This window comes from Dermacentor silvarum, chromosome 1, assembly GCF_013339745.2.
Source record: "Dermacentor silvarum isolate Dsil-2018 chromosome 1, BIME_Dsil_1.4, whole genome shotgun sequence".
Taxonomy (NCBI): domain Eukaryota; kingdom Metazoa; phylum Arthropoda; class Arachnida; order Ixodida; family Ixodidae; genus Dermacentor; species Dermacentor silvarum.
The window spans coordinates 252260478-252278949 of NC_051154.1; the positions used below are offsets into that span (position 1 = coordinate 252260478).

Sequence of the window (18472 nt, forward strand, 5' to 3'; positions counted from 1 at the left end):
AGTTACCTATCGAGAAAGGGGTCAGGCAAGGAGACACAATCTCTCCAATGCTATTCACTGCATACTTAGAAGTATTGAAACACATACACTGGGAAGTGAGGATCAACTTCGAATACCTCAGCAACCTTCGATTTGCAGATGACATTGTTCTATCAGCAACAATGGGGATGAATGACAACAAATGATTTGAGGACCTTAACCGAGAAAGTGTAAGAGTGGGGTTGAAGATTAATATGCAGAAGACAAAGATAATGTTTAATAGCCTGGCAAGGGAACAAGAATTCAGGATCGCCAGTCAGCCTCTAGAGTCTAAATGGGTACATTTATCTTGGTCAATTACTCACATGGGACCGTGATCATGAGAAGGAAACTTACAGAAGAATAAAATTGGGCTGAAGTGCATACGGCAGGCACTGCCAAATCCTGACTGGGAGCTTACCACCGTCGTTGAAAAGTGTACAATCATTGCATTTTACCGGTGCTAACATATGAGGCAGAAACTTCCGAGGTTAACAAGGAAGCTCATGAACAAGTTAAGCGATGGTACTTAAAATGTTAGGCCTAACGTTAAGAGACGGGACGAGAGCGGTGTGGGTCAGAGAGCAAACAAGGATAGCTGATATTCTAAGTGACATTAAGAGAAAAAAAAATGGAGCTGGGCAGGTCATGTAATGCATAGGAGGGATAACCGGTGGACCATTAGGGTTACAGAATGGGTACCAAGAGAAGGGAAGCGCCGTCGAGGACGGCAGAAAACTAGGTGGAGTGATGAAGTTAGGAAATTTGCAGGCTCAAGTTGGAATCAGCTAGCGCAAGACGGAGGTAATTGGAGATCGCAGGGAGAGGCCTTCGTCCTGCAGTGGACATAAATATAGGCTGATGATGTGGTGTTACAGGGACCTCACATATAGATCATAGTTTTGTGTAAAAAATTTTATCCCATTTTGCTCTTCCCGCAGCCGCAAGAGCTCCTGGTTGAGAATGAGAGCTGCATGCACAATGTTCCCAAAGGTATGTGCTGCCTGCCATATGCTCTTCGATAGGCACCCACCTTGACCCAAAATTTCAGGCAATAGCTGTGAAGTGCTACCCGAAGCAGGTAATTTCGCAACATTTGACACATATGGCTTGTTTTATTGTGATAGCAATTATATGGACACTCCTAAGCGAATTCTTACCGCCGCTGTGATGTTCGTATAACATCCAAGTGCGATAACATTGCAGCCATATTCTGTAGCTGCGAGCGAAATCTTGTGAGGGTGAGCTGAGAAGGATGGTGGCTTGACTCGGTTGTGTCTTCTCACGTTAGCAGCGGAGACCTGGACTAGGGGCCCCAACCATTAGCGATGCCCCATTGGGGCAAGACAAAACTATTTTTCTCATGCTAGCAAGGGAAGGAGGCTGGGAAAGTGCGCGCCGTCTTCTCAGGCACGCAAGGGTGGGGGGGAGCGGGGAGATGTGCGCGATCTAGAAGAGGAGGGGAGAAGGGTGGCAGGTTATTGCACATCTCGTCTACTCCAGCTGCAGCGGCTGAGCACATTCTGGAGAGCTATGAATTGGGCTAGTTGGTGTGCATTCATTTTTTCTTGCGCTAGGTACAGTAGGACGCCACAGGGACGAAGCGGACACTGGATATGAAGGGCACAAAGTGACACACGCAGACACAAAGTGACACACGGGAGCTCTCCCGTGTGTGTCCAGTGTCCGCTTCATCCCTGTGGCGTCCTACTGTACTTAGCACAAGAAAAAAATGAGCGCATTCTATCTTGGAGGCAATCTGAACTGGGTTCGAAGGCTAGCTGACCTGAGATAGCTAATGGCTTCCGTGTGCGCTGTATTCTCACATGCCTAGTTCGCAGGAAAGCGAGGCAGCACAATTGGAATTTGTTCGCCGCTGCTACCGCTCTTCATAATGCCAGTGTTCTGACAGCGAGCGTCCGCGGTCATCGAGTAAGATCTGTTCGTGTTTGCCTGTGCAAGTGTGACAAGGTGCTTGTTAATTTAGTTAGCGAATTTTTACAGCAGTTTCTGCAGCTGATAAAACAACTAAGCTTACTTCACATAGCTGTATAATAATTTGATATCGCAATCAATGCTTTGCCTGTCGGGCGAAACTGTGACCTTTTTTTTTTTCAGTGTTGTCAGATGCATTAAAAGCATGCACGCACGCTTCTCTGTCTGTGCGTACGTGCGTGCGCTCGGGCACGCAGCACCTGCGTTCTATAGTTGGCTTTGGCCAGCGTGTAGAAATGCACATGACCAATCAAGAGTGTGACGGTATGGTGCGTTCTCATCAGCGCTTTCCATTTCCCCCTTACAGGATCTGAAACACACTTCCGGGTGACTGTCGTGTCCTCTGCGTTCGAGGGTAAAAGTTTAGTGCAGGTTAGTGCAAGGTTGCTTCTGCAGTCGCTTGTCCATATCTTTACACAACTGTTTCTTTTAACCTCGGTACACTTCTTTTAGAAAAAAAAAACACAAAATTTACTTGAATCACGTCACTGCAAGTGAATTATCTGCGCAGGCAGACATTGCTAGCAAGAAAAACAGAAGGCAGACGCTAAATAAACTAATTACAGTATAGACCACTTATAACGTAACCGTTTATAGTGCAGGATCGGATATAGTGTGGTCTTTTCAGACTCCCGTTAATTTTCCCATAGCACTCCATGCATACACGTATCGCTTATAGTGCAGTTGCGGGAAACGAAATACCGGTTACAGTGCGGCTGCCTGGGAGTACGGAATTCAGCGGAGACGGCGAACGCTCCCCTCAAACGGGTGCCCCAAGGAGTGCTCGAGGAAGAAAGAGAGACAAAGTGGAGGAGAAGGGCACGTGGTGCGAACGAACAGCCAGTAAGGCTGAAACCAGAATATTGAGTGCGAGTCGTGAAATATAACGGCGCGCATAACGAGCGAGGGCCACGAAACTGCCAACACCGGCCAACATTCGCTTCACGATAACGGCAGTAAACGAAACTTCAGGGAGCGGGTGGCGCCGGCACAGCACGGCGAAGGGCGCACGTGGAGACTGTGGAATGTGAGGGAGGAGGGCGGCAGGGAAGCGGATTTCGCCTCGGCAACTCCGCCGCTTCGATGGCTCCCCTTGCCCTCCCTCGTAGCTCCCTTACTTTCGACTGTCACCGTGCACGCCCGCCGCCCTGCAGGCGGCGCCGCTCCAGCTGGCCCGGCGCCAGCTCCCCGAAGTTTAGTTTTCTGCCGTTATCGAGAAGCGGGCGTTTGCCGGCGTGGGCAGTTTCGTTGGCCGGCCTGGGACAGCGCCGCTGCTTCCCTCTACGCCGTAGCCGCAGCGTGCAAGGTGAACACGTGACTAGAAAGTAGAGGAAGCATAAAGAAGAAAGAAGGGTTCACTGCCATTTTCTACGCGTGGCTACGGTAGCGTGGCTGAGACGCTGGCACGTACACGCATGTTCCGGTGCAACGCAGAATCGACAACCTTGCCATTTGGGAGAGAGTGAAATTTCCGCCGCATTTTTTTGTTGTTGTTGTTATTCGCGCGCGACATTGAGGGGTCTCTCCTAAGCTTTTACTCTATGGCGGTGCCGGAGCAATGCCGGTCGGAGGCGCCGCCACGTGATTTGGTTTGAATTAACGAGATTCGACTGTAAATTGAATGCAAACGTTCTAGCCGCATTCCTCGCATGTCGCATACGCGTGGCGGCTCGGTGCACTTATTTTGCATATGTGTGGGCCTTGAAAATTGTTGCTTTGGTTATAGTGCGGTACCGCTTATAGTGTGGATATTCGCGACTCCGGCGACTTACGTTATAAGCGGTCTACACTGCACATCAGTTACCTGCGAGCCTCGTAATCACATGGTCGTTTTGGCACGTAAAACCCCAGAATGTATTTTTAACATTAATAAAGTTATTAGGTACAAACTTTACAGTGCATGTTCATATTGGAATATTGAGGGGGAGCGTCATGAAAAAATTGGCTGAGGTTTAACTCTTCTAAACCTAGTTATCAGGAGCGAAAGGTCTGTTTGGCTTGGTTTTGTGAAGACTGCACACAGTGTTTCATTATTTTTTTTTTATTTAAACGTACTGCCAATCTCAAGAAGGGATTATTGCAGAGAGGGTAACAACGTACAATACAAAAATAAAAAATGAAGAGTGAAATATTCAAGCAGACTAATTTTTTGTGAAGTATTGAAGTATTACAATGTTGTCGTTCATGGAAAACGTGCAACATTAGTCATCAAGGGTACATCATCAATATGCACAAAACGCAAGGGTTAGTACAAGGTGGAATAGGTTACATAGTTTATTTTTATGCATTTTATACATTTTTTTTTTTCAAAGAGAATGATTTAAGGAAACTAAGAACAACAATTAACAAGGTTTTATTCGTGTTCGCAGCACAGTGGAATAAGGTCGACGAGTCATATCTGTGAGGCATGTAAATGAATCTCTAAAGATTGCAAAAATGTTTCTAATCATGGACTGAGGATAATATGTGAAGCTAAGTTGTTGCATTCTATGGTTGCGAGTGGAAAGAATGAAGATCTGAAACAGTCGGTGCTAAAACGGTAATTTTATAGTAATTGGCTATGTTTATGACATGTCAGTCTTGTTTCAGATTTAGTCAAGTAGCAGGAGCTATCTTTAAACAGTATCTTATGTAATAGTTGGTAAATTACTTTCAGACGTGCAAGTTTTGCACGATTTTGTAATGGGAGTAATCCGGCTCTGTTCATTACTTGGAATGGAGAGGCACTTAGGTTGTACTCATTGTAAATAAATCTGATTGCCTTTCTCTGCACTCTCTTTAGCATTGTTATTAGTTTATTAGTATGGGGAAACCAGGAGACATTTGCATATTCTGGGATAGGTCTAACGAATGTAGTAAGGCAAGTAGTGTAATTTATGGTGTAGTTTGATGGAGGCACCTTTGAAGGAAGAAACGTCTTTTCAAAGCTTTAGATGTCACGGCTTTAACATGAGAGTCCCACCTGAGATTGTCTGATATTACCAGGCCAAGATATTTATATTCTTTAACTGTTGCCAATGGAGTGTTGCCAACTGTATATGGGTGTATAGAGGCGTTCTGCTTTACAGTAATTAATGCACGCTTCCGCGCTTGGTAAGCTACTCTATAACGTGCTAATGGCCTCCCTTTGCTCTGGTGTTTCAGCAGCCAACTTTGCCTTTCCTTGAGATTTCGCAGCTTGCCGTCTAGCTATATCTACTGGATGATTTGATTCAGCCTGTCGCTTGCGCTGAAGTGCATGCACAGATGGCCCAGCGGGCGTGCATTCCTTGGCAAGACTGAGCAACCAAGCGCTGGCGAAGCAGCTGTTAAACCCTTGCCTAGTCACATGGTACCGCAGCGCCGAGGCTCCAAGTGAGCGTAGCTGCGACGCCTCTCCACAGCGAATCATGTGGCGTGATGTCACACCTGCCACACTTGCGCTCCGGCAGCTCAAGGTCATTGCGACATGATGAATGACCTTTTGAGACAGGGCCTAGTAGAGCTTTCGCTCTAAAACCTAGTTACATGTTCTTTACGTTTGAAAATGACCATGTAGACAGAAATTAGGGCCGTATTCTGAAACATTCCACTTTGGCGATAGTTTGCCTTGGCCACACCTCTGCCAATGGTGCACGCTGATTGGCTGTTTTAGCAAAATTGGATGAGCTGATTGGCTGGTTGAGCCCGACGTCATTCAATTTTGGTCAATCAGTGCGCGCCTGGAGGCAATTTTGTCGCCTAGGCATTACTATCGCCGAAGTAGATAGTATCAGAATACAGCCCTAAATGAAGTGAAATTATTTGTTCAGTTACATGATTACACACGTGGCACCGCAAAGTGCAGCTTCACGTGCAGTAACCCCTCTGGCTCGTGAAAGTCTGGCGTAAAATGAAGCTGCCGCCGCACTTGCTTCTTCCCACAAACAGAACCTGTATATGGGCGGGGGGGGGGGGGGGGGGCTTGGGGGTGTAACCCCCCCCCCCCCTGAGGCCGACCTAACCCCCCCGTTTTGTTTAACCCCTTTTCTTTCCTTGTGCATTTGAGTACTGCAACTAAGATGTAAGACGCGCAATCGTCTGCACACTCGCAAAAAGCGCATTGTTTGACAATTTCCCGTGAAGAAATTGAAATTAGTGCTGTTTAGATAGTATTGGCAAACTGTCAACCCCCCCCCCCTGGCAGAGATCCTGGGTGCGCTACTGCTGTAGCTGGTACATGACTTGGAAAAATGCACAGCGCTAAGAATGGCGACAAACAAAAACAAAACAGCGCATATCGTTTGTCTTCTTATTTGCATTTTGCAGCCCAGGTAAAAGAAGAGATAACCATTGTTTTCCAGCCAGATCTATCAGTCGCTCTTTCGGCATTGTGGTAATACTATATTATTCTAGATTTAAAAACACAGGAACGAAGCTTTGCGCTTGAACTTCAATAGTGTCATATGATGCACCCACTTTCGGTGACCTACTGTCCGACTTATTTGAAGAAATGTTTGGAAGTAACTTGTGATCATGACATTGTAGGCATCACACGATGCATATTGTGATTTTATCACTCGGTAATTGATGAGGCAGACAGTCCAAAGCAGGGCTGCTTCCTCTTTAGAAGCCTTTGTGAAATTATGGCATCCGTAGTTCGCAGTAAAATAAGGGCCGGTACCTCCAAGAGATTTCGAAATCTATTCCGAAAATTGCCGAGATGTTTAGTTAGGATGGGCTCTCCACAGCACATGTTACGATGAGGTAGTGACTGGCCACGGCCGTCTGGTGTTGAGCGATCGGGCAGTGAAGAGACGGTCTCTTTATGTCCATAATTATCCGCCAACTTCGTTCTTGACGCCTTTTATGCACATCCCCCCCCCCCCCCTCGCCTCGTGTCCATCACCCCACTCCCCTTCTTAAAATTATTTTCTGTTAGTCACTGTCGCACTCTTCAACATTCACCGGATTGTCGAACGGCGCGGCAGCCCCTAGCATTCCTATATTTGTTTCTGCGTGGACTTCGAGGCCATTCACCTACCTACCCTCCCACCCGTTTGTTGTGGCTATTTCTTAGCTTCCCTGGCCCAGTATCCTTGATATATTTTGCTGTGCGCAAATCGGCATTCTGTAGGTCTTTCTTGTCCCGTTTATTGCCCTGTTTTCATTCTTAACAGCGTGTACAAACTACTCTAAGAGCAAGCTCTTCTCAAGTTTATTAACATAATGAAAGTCAGAGACAAGGGAAAGACAAGGAAGAAATAAAAAAATGGGGAGAGGGGGGGTTCTTGTTATGCGTCTCTTGGACAAGCAGGTCGCACTATTTTCGGAATGCTTTTCTTCCGCTTGGCATGGTTGACGATTCAGTCGAGAGAACCTCTTTGACGACACGAAGGCCTGGTGGGGAGCAACAATATCTCCCAAGTTTTATACACGTACTCGTTCCATCTTTACCAGTGTGTGGAATTTTTAGCGCTGGTCCCCCCCCCCCCCTCAGCAGTTATGGTTCACACGATCCATAATGAGGTAGAGACGCGCCATGAGTGGGGCCGCAATGTTCTGTGCCTGGGAAATAAGATCGCCCCCATGACAACCCCCCACCCCTCCCTTCAGACTGCCACTAGCTCTCGCCTTGCTTTCACACATTCAAGCTTGCCCTTTCATCCATGTCACTCTTTCTGAGCACATCTCCTGAAACTTTCTGTTCCGAGGGAAAGGCGAGGGAGGGGGTATTCGTCAAAAAATTTCGGGGGGTTTCGACCCCCCCAAACCCCCTTTCTGGCTATGCGAATGAACACTGAACAAGACTTTTATGACGATTCCGCTTAGCTTTCAATATAAACACGCCCCTTAAGTTTGTAATGAAAATAATGTCTGCCTTGGCAGATAATTCATGTATAGTGACGAGATCCGAGTACACTTCGTTGGCATTTTTTTTAATGTTGTAAGTAAATAAACACTCTATATTGTGACTATCGGTCTCGTCCAATCATGTACACACTCCATGTTCGGCTTTGATAAATGTAAGCAAATGTGAATTGCCTTTGCACATGGCCTGCCTGGGCGCAGAGTTGAAAGCTTTTAATCTAGATAAGATTAACGGCTGGAGGGTGATCTAGTGTGGAAGAATACACCTAGTCGCCTTCCAGACAAATATCTGTTCAAATGCATTAAAGGCGTTAAAAGGCCCTTCACCAGGTCTGGCCATTTTGAGCTGACAAGCGCAGTGCATACTATGTGCTCTTACGGTCATGTCTGCTAAGTATTACATCCCTACGCGCCGAGTAAAAAGCTTACATTTCGAACCAAACGCCATTTGCTCTTCTCGTGAGCACCGCATTTTCAGCCATATAGTCTACGTATATCGCGCAAGTGCATCTACGTACAGGGTAGTGCTGTGACGTCGCTCATAGTGACACATGACTTCGAGAAATATTTAAGGCAACATCAGTTATTTGTTTAATCTGTTGCTTCAGTAGACGAATTAAGGTTTAGAAAAATAATAAAACATACAAATTGAATGTCTGCGTGTCTGTTTTACTTCGTACTGTAGCAAGAGAGATGTGCTTTCGTTTCGTCTGCTTGTTCCCACGTCGTGCAGTCGCGCGCCCGTGGACCGAAACTGTCATTTTCTACCGTGTTCCAGCGCCACGATCATGCTCTTTCATCTTCTTGCGCCTGCCTCAGTGCTCGTGATTGTGGCACCAACTTGTACCGCTAATCAGGTGTTCTCGTGCAGCCCGCGCAAAATCGTCCGCTGCGCGAAACGAGACAAACGTAACGTATCGCGTGCGAGACTGTCACCTGAAGTGCGCCACTTAGCAAAAACGTGAGAGAGAAAAAAGGAACGAAAAAAAAGAATGCGATCCTCCTCCGGCTCCGGTATGGGAGAACACAGGGAAGGAATTTCGCTTGCGCAGGCTATGTTGACAACATTGACAATCTCTCCAATAGTGGAGAGATTGTCAATGTTGGCTCGCCTGCTGAAATCATGGGTTTGCGGCACCTCATGTATTTCTGTCTCTGGTAATTATGAACTAATTGAAAAAAATTTGCGCTAGAACACTCCTTAGAGGGCACGTAACAACTACCAGCATGTAACCAAAATTTTCTATGTGGCCTGGTGAGGGGCCCTTTCAAGGAGTGCTGACATGATGCATTTTCTAGTCTTCATTAATTGCGTTAAATGAAATGTCCAGGACCTTGAAACAATAGAAAAAAAAATACTGTCAAGCCTCAGAGCGCCCTAAGTAATTGCTTCTCTGCAGCCAGTTTCGACTTCATGACCCAGAGGTGACGCAGAAGGTGGTGCTCACATGGGACATCGCGACCTTCTGGCACTGACCTTCTGGCTCCGGCCCGCTCGGTTGTCTGCTGTGCTGCTACATCGAGCCTACACCGAGTAGCCGCATAACAGGTGACTGAGCGGGCCGGAGCGAGTGCACTATATTAAATTCCATGTTGGTATCAAAAATTTTCGAGACTGGGTCTGTTTTGAAAGAAGTAATTTATCTGTGTGCGTTCAGACACTCTCACCTAACTTGAAGCCACACGAAGCTCCCTACAATACTATAATGCCAGAGTATTGGCATGTGCCAAAATTGCACATCAACTATGGATTGCGAATGTTGCGCTCTAGGCTACCTCAGTTACTAAATTATCTTTAATATTAGAGTTTTAGATTAGGGGCACGCAAGCGTTGGGGCCCCCTATCGATTGGGGCCGTGGTACTGCACATGTGCAGAAGGGTCTGCGCATGCACAGTCCTGCGGCCTCAAGCCCTAGGGGGCCCCAACGCTTGCATCCCCCTAATCTAAAACTCTCTATTAATGAAATTTATATTGCGCCTTGTTCTCCTTCTGACATTCTTGCTTTTTTTTTTTCCGTGTGCAAGTTGCATGCTTTTATGTAAGGTTAGAAAATGCATTTAGGTGTTTCTTTTTTTAATGCATTTTTTTTATTCATCTGTGATGTTTATATATATGATATATGTTATAGTTTTTGAGTTGTAAGCAATTAGAAAAATTGTGTTTATGCTCTACTACTCCTTTTGTTTTACGGGTATTTGGGGCTGGTCAAGCTGCCACGAGCAGTTTTTTTCCTCCACTTTCCCTCCTTAATACTGCATTTTGTTTTCTAGAAATAAAGCGTACTACTACCTTCAATGTGGTCCCCTTGCGCAGCAATACAGCACTCCCAATGTTCTTGCCACTTTGCGAATGTGTCGTGGATGTCTTCTTTTTTGGAAGGAATCTAGCATCCTTCTGCGATGTGAGCTTGATTAAGGCAATCGCGCCGAAATGGCAACATTTGAGCTGAGTTTTTAATTTTTGGAAGAGTGAAATGAGCGGGAGCCAAATCTGTAGGCAGAAACCATGTTGTTTCCGGCGAGAAACTCGCGTGTGCGGAGTGATATGTGTGACAGGGTGCATTGTCGTCGTGCAGCATCCGGCCCCTCGTGCAGTTTTCGGGCCGTTTTCTCCAAACGACCTCCCCCTCAGACGCCCTAAAACTTGGCAGTAAAACTCGGTGTGCATAGTCTGGCCATTCGGGACAAATTCCCGAGGCACAATACTGTGAGCACTGAAAAACTCGATGAGCCGTGACCTAGTTGTAGAGTGCCCGCCTCGGCTGCTGGAGGTTGTGGGTTGGATTCCCGCCGCCGCCGGGCACCCACTGGTTCGAATGGGCACTAGTGTACCCCTGCCTGGCGTTCGGCTTCCTTCAGGGTTGATACGCTTGGAAAGGAGCCTGCGCCCTAAATTACCGTCGAGCCTAATGCATGCACGAGGAGCATGCATTACATCGAGCTGCAGAGATGCCTAGCCTTTTTTCTTCTTTTTCTGCGGTTGTGTATATGTTGGGCTTTTCCACTGCAACAAGAGGAAACCCAATAGGCTAGGTAATTGCCTGTAGGTAAACCATTAACCCCCAGTACGGAGAAATGGGAGGTACAGCTTGCCAGCTCAGACCCAGAGGTGCAGATGGCGCTTCTGGACCAAGTCCGGCAGGCAGGCGGCGCCAGTAGAGTCCACTACCTGAGCCCCCACCCATAGGATCTCCAAGACCATCTTATTCCCTCAATAAACGTTTTCATCATCATCACTGGATCTCCAAGTCAGCTCGAGCGAGGACCAGTGATGATGATGAAAATGTTTATAGAGGGAATAAGATGGTCATGGAGATCCTATGGGTCTCTTAGACCACGCTGAGCATACGGCACCGGCCACTGCAGTCCTGGACTATGGATCCATCCTTCCCGCTCCCTTGTCTTTTCTATTTATTCAATAAAGATTTTTTCATCAATCAGTCAATCGTCATCACTACAATGACTGTCGCTTCGTCTCAGGGTCGTACCCGTACACCTAAGTTTGGTCCCTATAGTAAGACCTTCGACGTGAAAGCCAGGTCATTTGTAAGGATTTGCTTCTTACTATATCGCTGTCTTCTCAAAATTAATGAAAACTGCTCAAAGGTAGCTATTTTTGACACGACTGCTTGAATCAAACTCGAATCACAGAAGGGTGTTCGACTCATTCAAAAAAAGAGACTTTAGGACGTACGTATTCGCAAATTAGCAGGAAGGCTGGGAGCACTGTATTGCTGTGCAAGGGGACTATTTTCGAAGGTGAGAGTGTTTGAATACACATAAATGAATTACTTTCTTCAAAACTCGGGCAGTCTCGGAACTTTTTGATACACACCGCTATTTAGGGCGCACTGAGGTTTGTCGGTATTTTTTTCTAGGATTCCGACGTTCCGGTAGCGGGATCGGAAGCTTGCTCCTCGTTCATCTATTTGTGTTTAATTATGTCAGGCTGAGACCAAGTCCTAGTCATCCACTTAGTCATAGCTAACCTGTTTGTTTTCTTCTTCTTCATACATCACAGCAACATGCCATGGTATACGCTGCATTGAAAGAGGAGCTGAAGAATCCGGTTCATGCTCTCGCAGTTGAGGTTGGTATAGCATTGATTCGTTTGTCAACGCTTAGACATATTAGTTTTTTTTTTTTTTTTTTTTTTTTTTTTTTTTTTTTCATATGGTGCTGTACAGGAGTACTGTGCGGGAATACCGGGAGGCTCGCCCAGGAACGGTAGCATTGGTGGCGACATCTTGTGTCACTGGTGGACCATAATGCGCAAGAAGCATTCTTGAACAAGTCTGAGAATCAGTGGAACCCTGGGTATCAATATTTAGTATAATAAGCATACAAAATTGACAGGCAACCACAGGCTTCGTTGTCTGCTGGCTTCTATATGCCGTACGGAAGAGCAGCACACTGACAAAAATCCCCACGCGAATACAGGAAATTATGCACGTCTCACCGATTCCCAGGAACATGCACCTTAACTTCCACATCGGACGGCGACCAACCGGAGCGCAGGCGCTCGCGAGGAAGTGCGAGAACTACCCCAGTGTCTTGTACGAAGACGCGGCCAGCACCGCAAGAAGCACCGCCTTCGTCACCAGCGCAGTGGACTATCAAGGCACCGAAATAAATGTGTCGTCGGTTTCCGTGGCAAGTACTGTGGAGGCAGAGAAACTAGCGATAGCGTTAGCTATGACGACGAGACCACAGTGGAAGTGTGTCATAGTTCTGACGGACTCTCAGGCGGCATGCGCGAAATTTTTCCAGGGCCGTACATCGCATTCTGAATGTGGCGCGCCAGCTCCCACCATACATACAAATTGTGTGGACACCGGGGCACGAGTCCTTACCCGGCAATCAGCAGGCACACGCTTACGCCCTGAGCTAGGGATGGTCGATTAACTTTTTTATTCGATTAACGATTAATTGTTCATCATTTTAGTCTTTAATCGAATTATCGCTTGCGATGAAGGGTTTTACATCGATTAATTGAAATTTTTGTCGGCCACTTTAAAAAGGTTGAAACAAAGTTATCTACTATTCTAGAACTCTATTGTTTAATGCTTGAGAGGTGGAACCAAGTTGGAAATACAAGTGTATAAAGTTTAATCATTAATTTGATAAAGCTAAATAGAGTTGGCACTAGTGGCCTTTGAACATATAAACATTATATGTTATTAAATGGCACTTAGAGCAGCATTAAACAGGATAAATAGCACTAGTGAATTCCTGTACAATACAGTTAAACAAGAAATAAGAAAATGGCAGAAGTGAAAGGTGAAATCCAACTATAATATGCAAGGAATTGCAGTAAGCACAGGGAAAAAGAATTACTGGAGTGAGGCGGAAGTGAACACGTCTGACGCTAGATATCGGAGGCCATCCAATTCGTCGTGCAACTAGTGTTCGTTCCCTGGGCAGTATCTTGCATAGACAGCAAGATACTGTGGTGACGCGTGGTTGAAAATGTTGTGGCTGGAGCAGTGCAAATGGACAACGCAATTTGCCACTTGGCAGGTGTACGTTGGGGAAAGAATCTAGTGTCCGTGCTTACACTGAACGCTGCACTAACAAGCCGCATTCTCTATGAGTTGCCACTCATATATAACCATCACCGAGTCAATTCGAGCGCTTGGAAGCAGTATGTAGAAAGTGACTTCGCTTGGCGATGGGAGTTCCTCGGGCAGTTTCAAACAGGAAGGTCTCTGCCACCACCACCTAAATGAAGCAGTCTCTCCCACTGCGCCTTTTGGTATCTCACGCTTCGCTCATGCAGCTATTAAGGCTCGGCGAGTCCCGCGCAGGCAAGGCGGTTCTCCGGTGGCTAAGAGCAAGAACTCGCTCCCATTTTCATGTGGTGCGGAACACCTTCCGATTTTCAGGATTGGAATGGCATAAACGGAGTCATCTCGACCCGCCATGATCTTTTTCGGACGTTACCTGCAGCCTCAATGTACCCTGGCTACTGGCAAAAAGCACCATTCCAACTGCTGAAGCTAAGATCCTTGTACTAGACCACTTGAGCACAGTGTATCAAAGCCACCTACAAGCGTACACAGACGGGTCAGTGTGTGCACAAACAGATAGCTGCGCAGCGGCATTCTGCACACCCTTCCTTGATGTATCATGGTCTGGCCGCCTGGATCGAGTAATTTCGTCTAAAACAATACAAAGCGCCGCAATTACCGTGGCCTTGCGGAAACTACGGGCCTATTCTGCACAGACTCAAAGTCAGCATTACAACGATTACACCTTAGCCTACCTCGAGATAAGTTTACAAGGTAATATCTAGTACTGATCAAAGATCTAATGAGCAAGGAATTTAACGTAAAATTCCATCCCATCCCACGTAGGAATTGAAGGAAACGAAAAAGCTGACACTCTTGCCCGCCTAGCGCTGACATGTGTCCCAAAAGTGAGAGCGCCAAGCATTTTCAGAACTCTAAGGGTGCAATCCGTAATCACTTTAGGGCGATCCACAAGACTCCGCACCAAGCCTGTGTGATCCATGGTCCGGACTTATTCGCGAGGAAGCGATGCTGTTTTACCGCATCAGAACCGACTCCGCTTCGTTTAATTCAGACTGGACGTTGCGCTTCCCCGCTCTATGCCTTCAGTGGTGATATCAGCGACATTGGACATTTCATTTGGCTATGCGCACAGTGCGATGCAGAAAGAAACGCGATGGTCGACAGTTTGCAAAAGAGTGGTCTTTCGCACAGGACCTTTGAAGACGTCGTTTTCCCAGGGCCCGCGGCAGTCAGGAAAGAGTGCAACGAGTGCTGATTGCCTTCCTGTGAGACATGGGGCTCATCGACACCTGGTGACACACCCCTGATCTCAACTCATAGGAGGCTCGGGCGGGACAATTGCCGGCTATGTATCCCAGACTAACCCCGCCTCCTGCAACACCACCACCACCACACCAAAAACCATGGTTTAAGATTTTAAGCCACGTGCTCTTTTCTACAGAGCGAAGGAATGTCAATTGGCTGGCACCAACACCTTCTTTGAATGGCCACACAACCAGCATGCGAGAATAGACGCTCGGGAGCTACAGATTTGCTGCAATCGACATGAAATTTATTGTTATGTCAAATACGTGCTCCAAACCGGCGCACATGCTGTTTTACGTCTTTAGTGGACTGGGAATGGCACGACAATCAACGACTGGGTTGCTGTAGTATGCCTTGAATTGCGAGGGCCTTTCAGCCTCCGGCTTCGGGTGGCGTGTACGGTGGAGGTAAAGAAAGGGGAAGCATTCGGCTCGGCATCACTCGGGACTCGGATAAACAGTCGACAGTTGCTCTACCACAGCCGCGCAGTCACTGCTCGTGCTCCGCTATTCTAGTACGATTTCAATATTTTCACGCAACACCTGTCAAACTCTCGAAAACGATTAATCGGACATTTTTAATCAATTAAGTCGATTAAATGAAAGGTGGACATTGATGAAGATTAATCGTTTTGCGGGATACTTTTAATCGATTAATCGTTTATTGATATTACCAACCCTGCCGTGAGCGCATGCACACCGGGAGCCGCGAGAGGGGCGTGTCGAGCAGTTCCACCCTGAGCCCATACCATTAACCTACACACACATCCTACTACAACACTATCGCTTTTCACGAAGAACACTACCGCCGCCTCACAATGCTCTGACGTGAGAGGAAGCCGTAATATGTTGAAAACTCCAAACAAACACATATCCACACTCGAGTATCTACCACGCCATACACCCTGCGTGGTAGATTCCTAGGAATAAATTGACAGCAATCAATGCGCAACGCTTTACCACAGGGCATGGGCTTGCGCAAGCACACCAGAGCTCACACACGGCAATGGGAGGCAGCACTGTCCAGCTCCGACTCGACGGATCAGAGAAACTTGGTCAACCAAGCAAGAAGGGCAGCTAAGGCCGCTGTAGTGAGGGGACCACCCACTGCAGAGCCGAGGTGGTGGTGGTGAAAAACATTTATTTGCTGTATTTAAAAGTGAGAGATAGGGACGGCCTTAAGGGCCAACCCGAGGAGCTACCTACGCTCGTGTGCTCTTTTGATTAAAGTTTATTCTTTCTCTCTTTCTATCTCTCTCTCTGTTGGCTTCGAAAAGCATTCTTGTATTTCACGACACTTTTGTCGGAGCAGGGAAAATGTACAAAAGCACTGATTTTGTTCATATGTGCCACTGCAAACAAGTCTGTATACCAGCATCGTAAGTAAATACGGTCGCTCGTTGCAATAAATTATTTGCGCACTTTGGTTGAATATACGGCGTCGCAAGATGTCACTACCAGTGATGCTGCATTACAAAACAAGGGGCTTTTTGCTGAATTAGAATTAGGGTGCCTCGATGCGCCCCCTCTCCTCCGTTAGGAGGAACGCATCAATTCTCTCTCCACTGCATACGTCTATTATTCCAACATTCCTGTGGACTTATGGACCAGTATGTGTCTGCTTTGCGTCTGTTGCCCCGTGCAGCTACATACTCTTTTTGCGGACCTCCCGTGCTGTAACCACATGCAGACATCAACCACGTGCATGCCGTCAATGCAACCAATGTCTGCATGAGCTTTCGCCCTTCAATATTTGAGAATCATATCATTAGCTTGTCGGCTGTCGTGGTAATCTTCAGGTTGGGTTTTTTTTTTTCGTGTCGCTCTGTCGCTCGTGTACCTGTGTATCTCGTGAATTCCTTTTGAAAAACTGTGCATCGTTGTTTTTAGCAGTCACGGTTCATGACAGACGTCTATGGATACCCTTATTTTTTCCGTCAAGGATAACAAGAGGGGGGGGGGGGGGGGGTAGGCACAGCTATGTATTCACTATGAAGGTGATGAGCAAGTAAATCTCCCGGACGACGAGAAATAAGGAATGAACTTCAATTCTCCACTTCGGTGGTCGAATGCCAAATATGCGTTTGCATAAGGTTGATAAATATCTTTATTAAAATGTATGAAAATGTGTGCGAACATTTACTATATACAAAGTGAAGGAATTAAAGTGTGCTCTTTTCGAACTCGTTTAGTTGCATAGCACTTCATGTTGTAATGATAGACTTGTTAACATGTTTTTTGTTTTTGTTTTTTTGCGATAGCAATTATATGGTCATGCCAGGCGAATTTCCTCTGCTGCCGTGAGGTTCCGTGTAAAGTCCGTGTGCGATACGATCATATCAGGTCCCATGTGCTGTGGATGAGAAGGAAAGGATGGTGGCTTGATGCACGCCCAATGTTGGAGGACACATGATGAAGCGTGCATGTGAGGGGCATGTGAGAGCGCGTATCCTCCACTAGCCTGGCCGTGGCTGTGATATATGGCAGGAGCAAAGACGGCGAGCTGAAATGGCTGCGTGTGCACTGTCGTGCGCTTAGTGCTGGAGGTTGCGTTCAAGTGAAAGGCCACAGAAGTGTTCGCTCCCCTCCGTTGTGACAGTGAGTAATCGCGGTCATCGAGTGAGATCGGTTCATGTTCGTATGTGCGCGCGTGACATCGTGCATGCTAATTTAGTAGGCAAATTTTTACGGCAATTTATACGGCCGGTAAAACTACGAACGTTGCTTCGTGCAATTGTCGAATACTTTTCAACGCTATCAATGCTTCGTCTTTCGCGCAAAACTGCGACTTCTTTATATATATATGTATAATATGCGTGTATATAAATGTCCTCACCTTTCTTTGCTTTCAGACATCGACGCCGCACAAGTGGCAGTCGAAGACAGGAAAATCGCCACCTTGCCTTGGAGGGATGAAGAGGGAAGGCCGAGAAAAAGACTAAAGCGTAGTTGTAGCGACCGTGGTTGTTTACATAGCTCTAGAGAAAGCTGGTCGTGTGTTACACAGGGAAAAAAAGCATGCGATAATTATATAGTTACGCTTGTTTCCTTCAACGGTTATATTGTTTTATAGCGCCATCATTTTGTTGATTACAGTAATACAAAAGTTGATCGAAAATGGCTTGAACAAACTTCTCACTTTAACGAACAGTTGCAGAATTCCGGCGTCAATAGCGAACCATTGTATTTACGTGAATGAATTATTGCTTTAGCAAACGCTCTCTTGATATCCCTTGAAAATCGGGTCCATTCGCAAAAAATAGAAAGTGAGGAAAACGCACCAAGTGCCGAGCTTTAACACTCCGAATACTTTCAGAAAATATGTCACGTACGTAAAGAGTGCACTGCCAAAGTATTGTTTATGAAGCTAAAAACCTTGGCGACATTTTAACTTCACGGTTGAAGGCAGACAGAGGTGTCAAAACGAAAGCAAAAAAAGGAGGGGGTGCAAAATGGCTTCACCCGCAAAATGTTTGCTGGTTAATTAAGAATAAGGATTAACCTTTGATATTGGTCTCTGTAGGGGACGTTTGTCGAAGTTCGATTTGCTTTCTGTATTAGGCGCGAGAACGGATGGATGGATGGATGGATGAGGCTGAACCCTTTAAATCGGGCGGTGGCATACGCCACCTAGCCGTGACTATTAACATATTTTGTACTTTGTGGTGGGTGAAATTTCACCCCTGCCTTGATTTTAGCCACCAATCAGATAACCTCCGTTTGGTTATTTCTACCCGCTTAAAATCTATTTTGCCTTCACTGTCCTTAAACCCCAATGCTTTGAAAAAATC

The 18472-nt window shown here is 46.5% G+C and overlaps 1 protein-coding gene across 2 annotated transcripts in view; it reads left to right on the plus strand.

Moving 5' to 3' along the window:
- Positions 1 to 17772, plus strand: part of LOC119437048 (bolA-like protein 1) — a 36599-nt gene extending 18827 nt beyond the window's left edge. Inside the window, exons 3-6 of one of the 2 annotated variants that reach the window (XM_037704117.2) lie at positions 960 to 1011; positions 2321 to 2385; positions 11865 to 11933; positions 17534 to 17772. In XM_037704117.2, coding sequence (XP_037560045.1) covers positions 960 to 1011; positions 2321 to 2385; positions 11865 to 11933; positions 17534 to 17623 — 276 coding nt within the window. In that variant the 3' untranslated portion in view covers positions 17624 to 17772. The remainder of the gene's footprint in view (positions 1 to 959; positions 1012 to 2320; positions 2386 to 11864; positions 11934 to 17533) is intronic. The other variant, XM_037704118.2, reaches the window with a different exon arrangement.
- Positions 17773 to 18472: the final 700 nt, after the last annotated feature.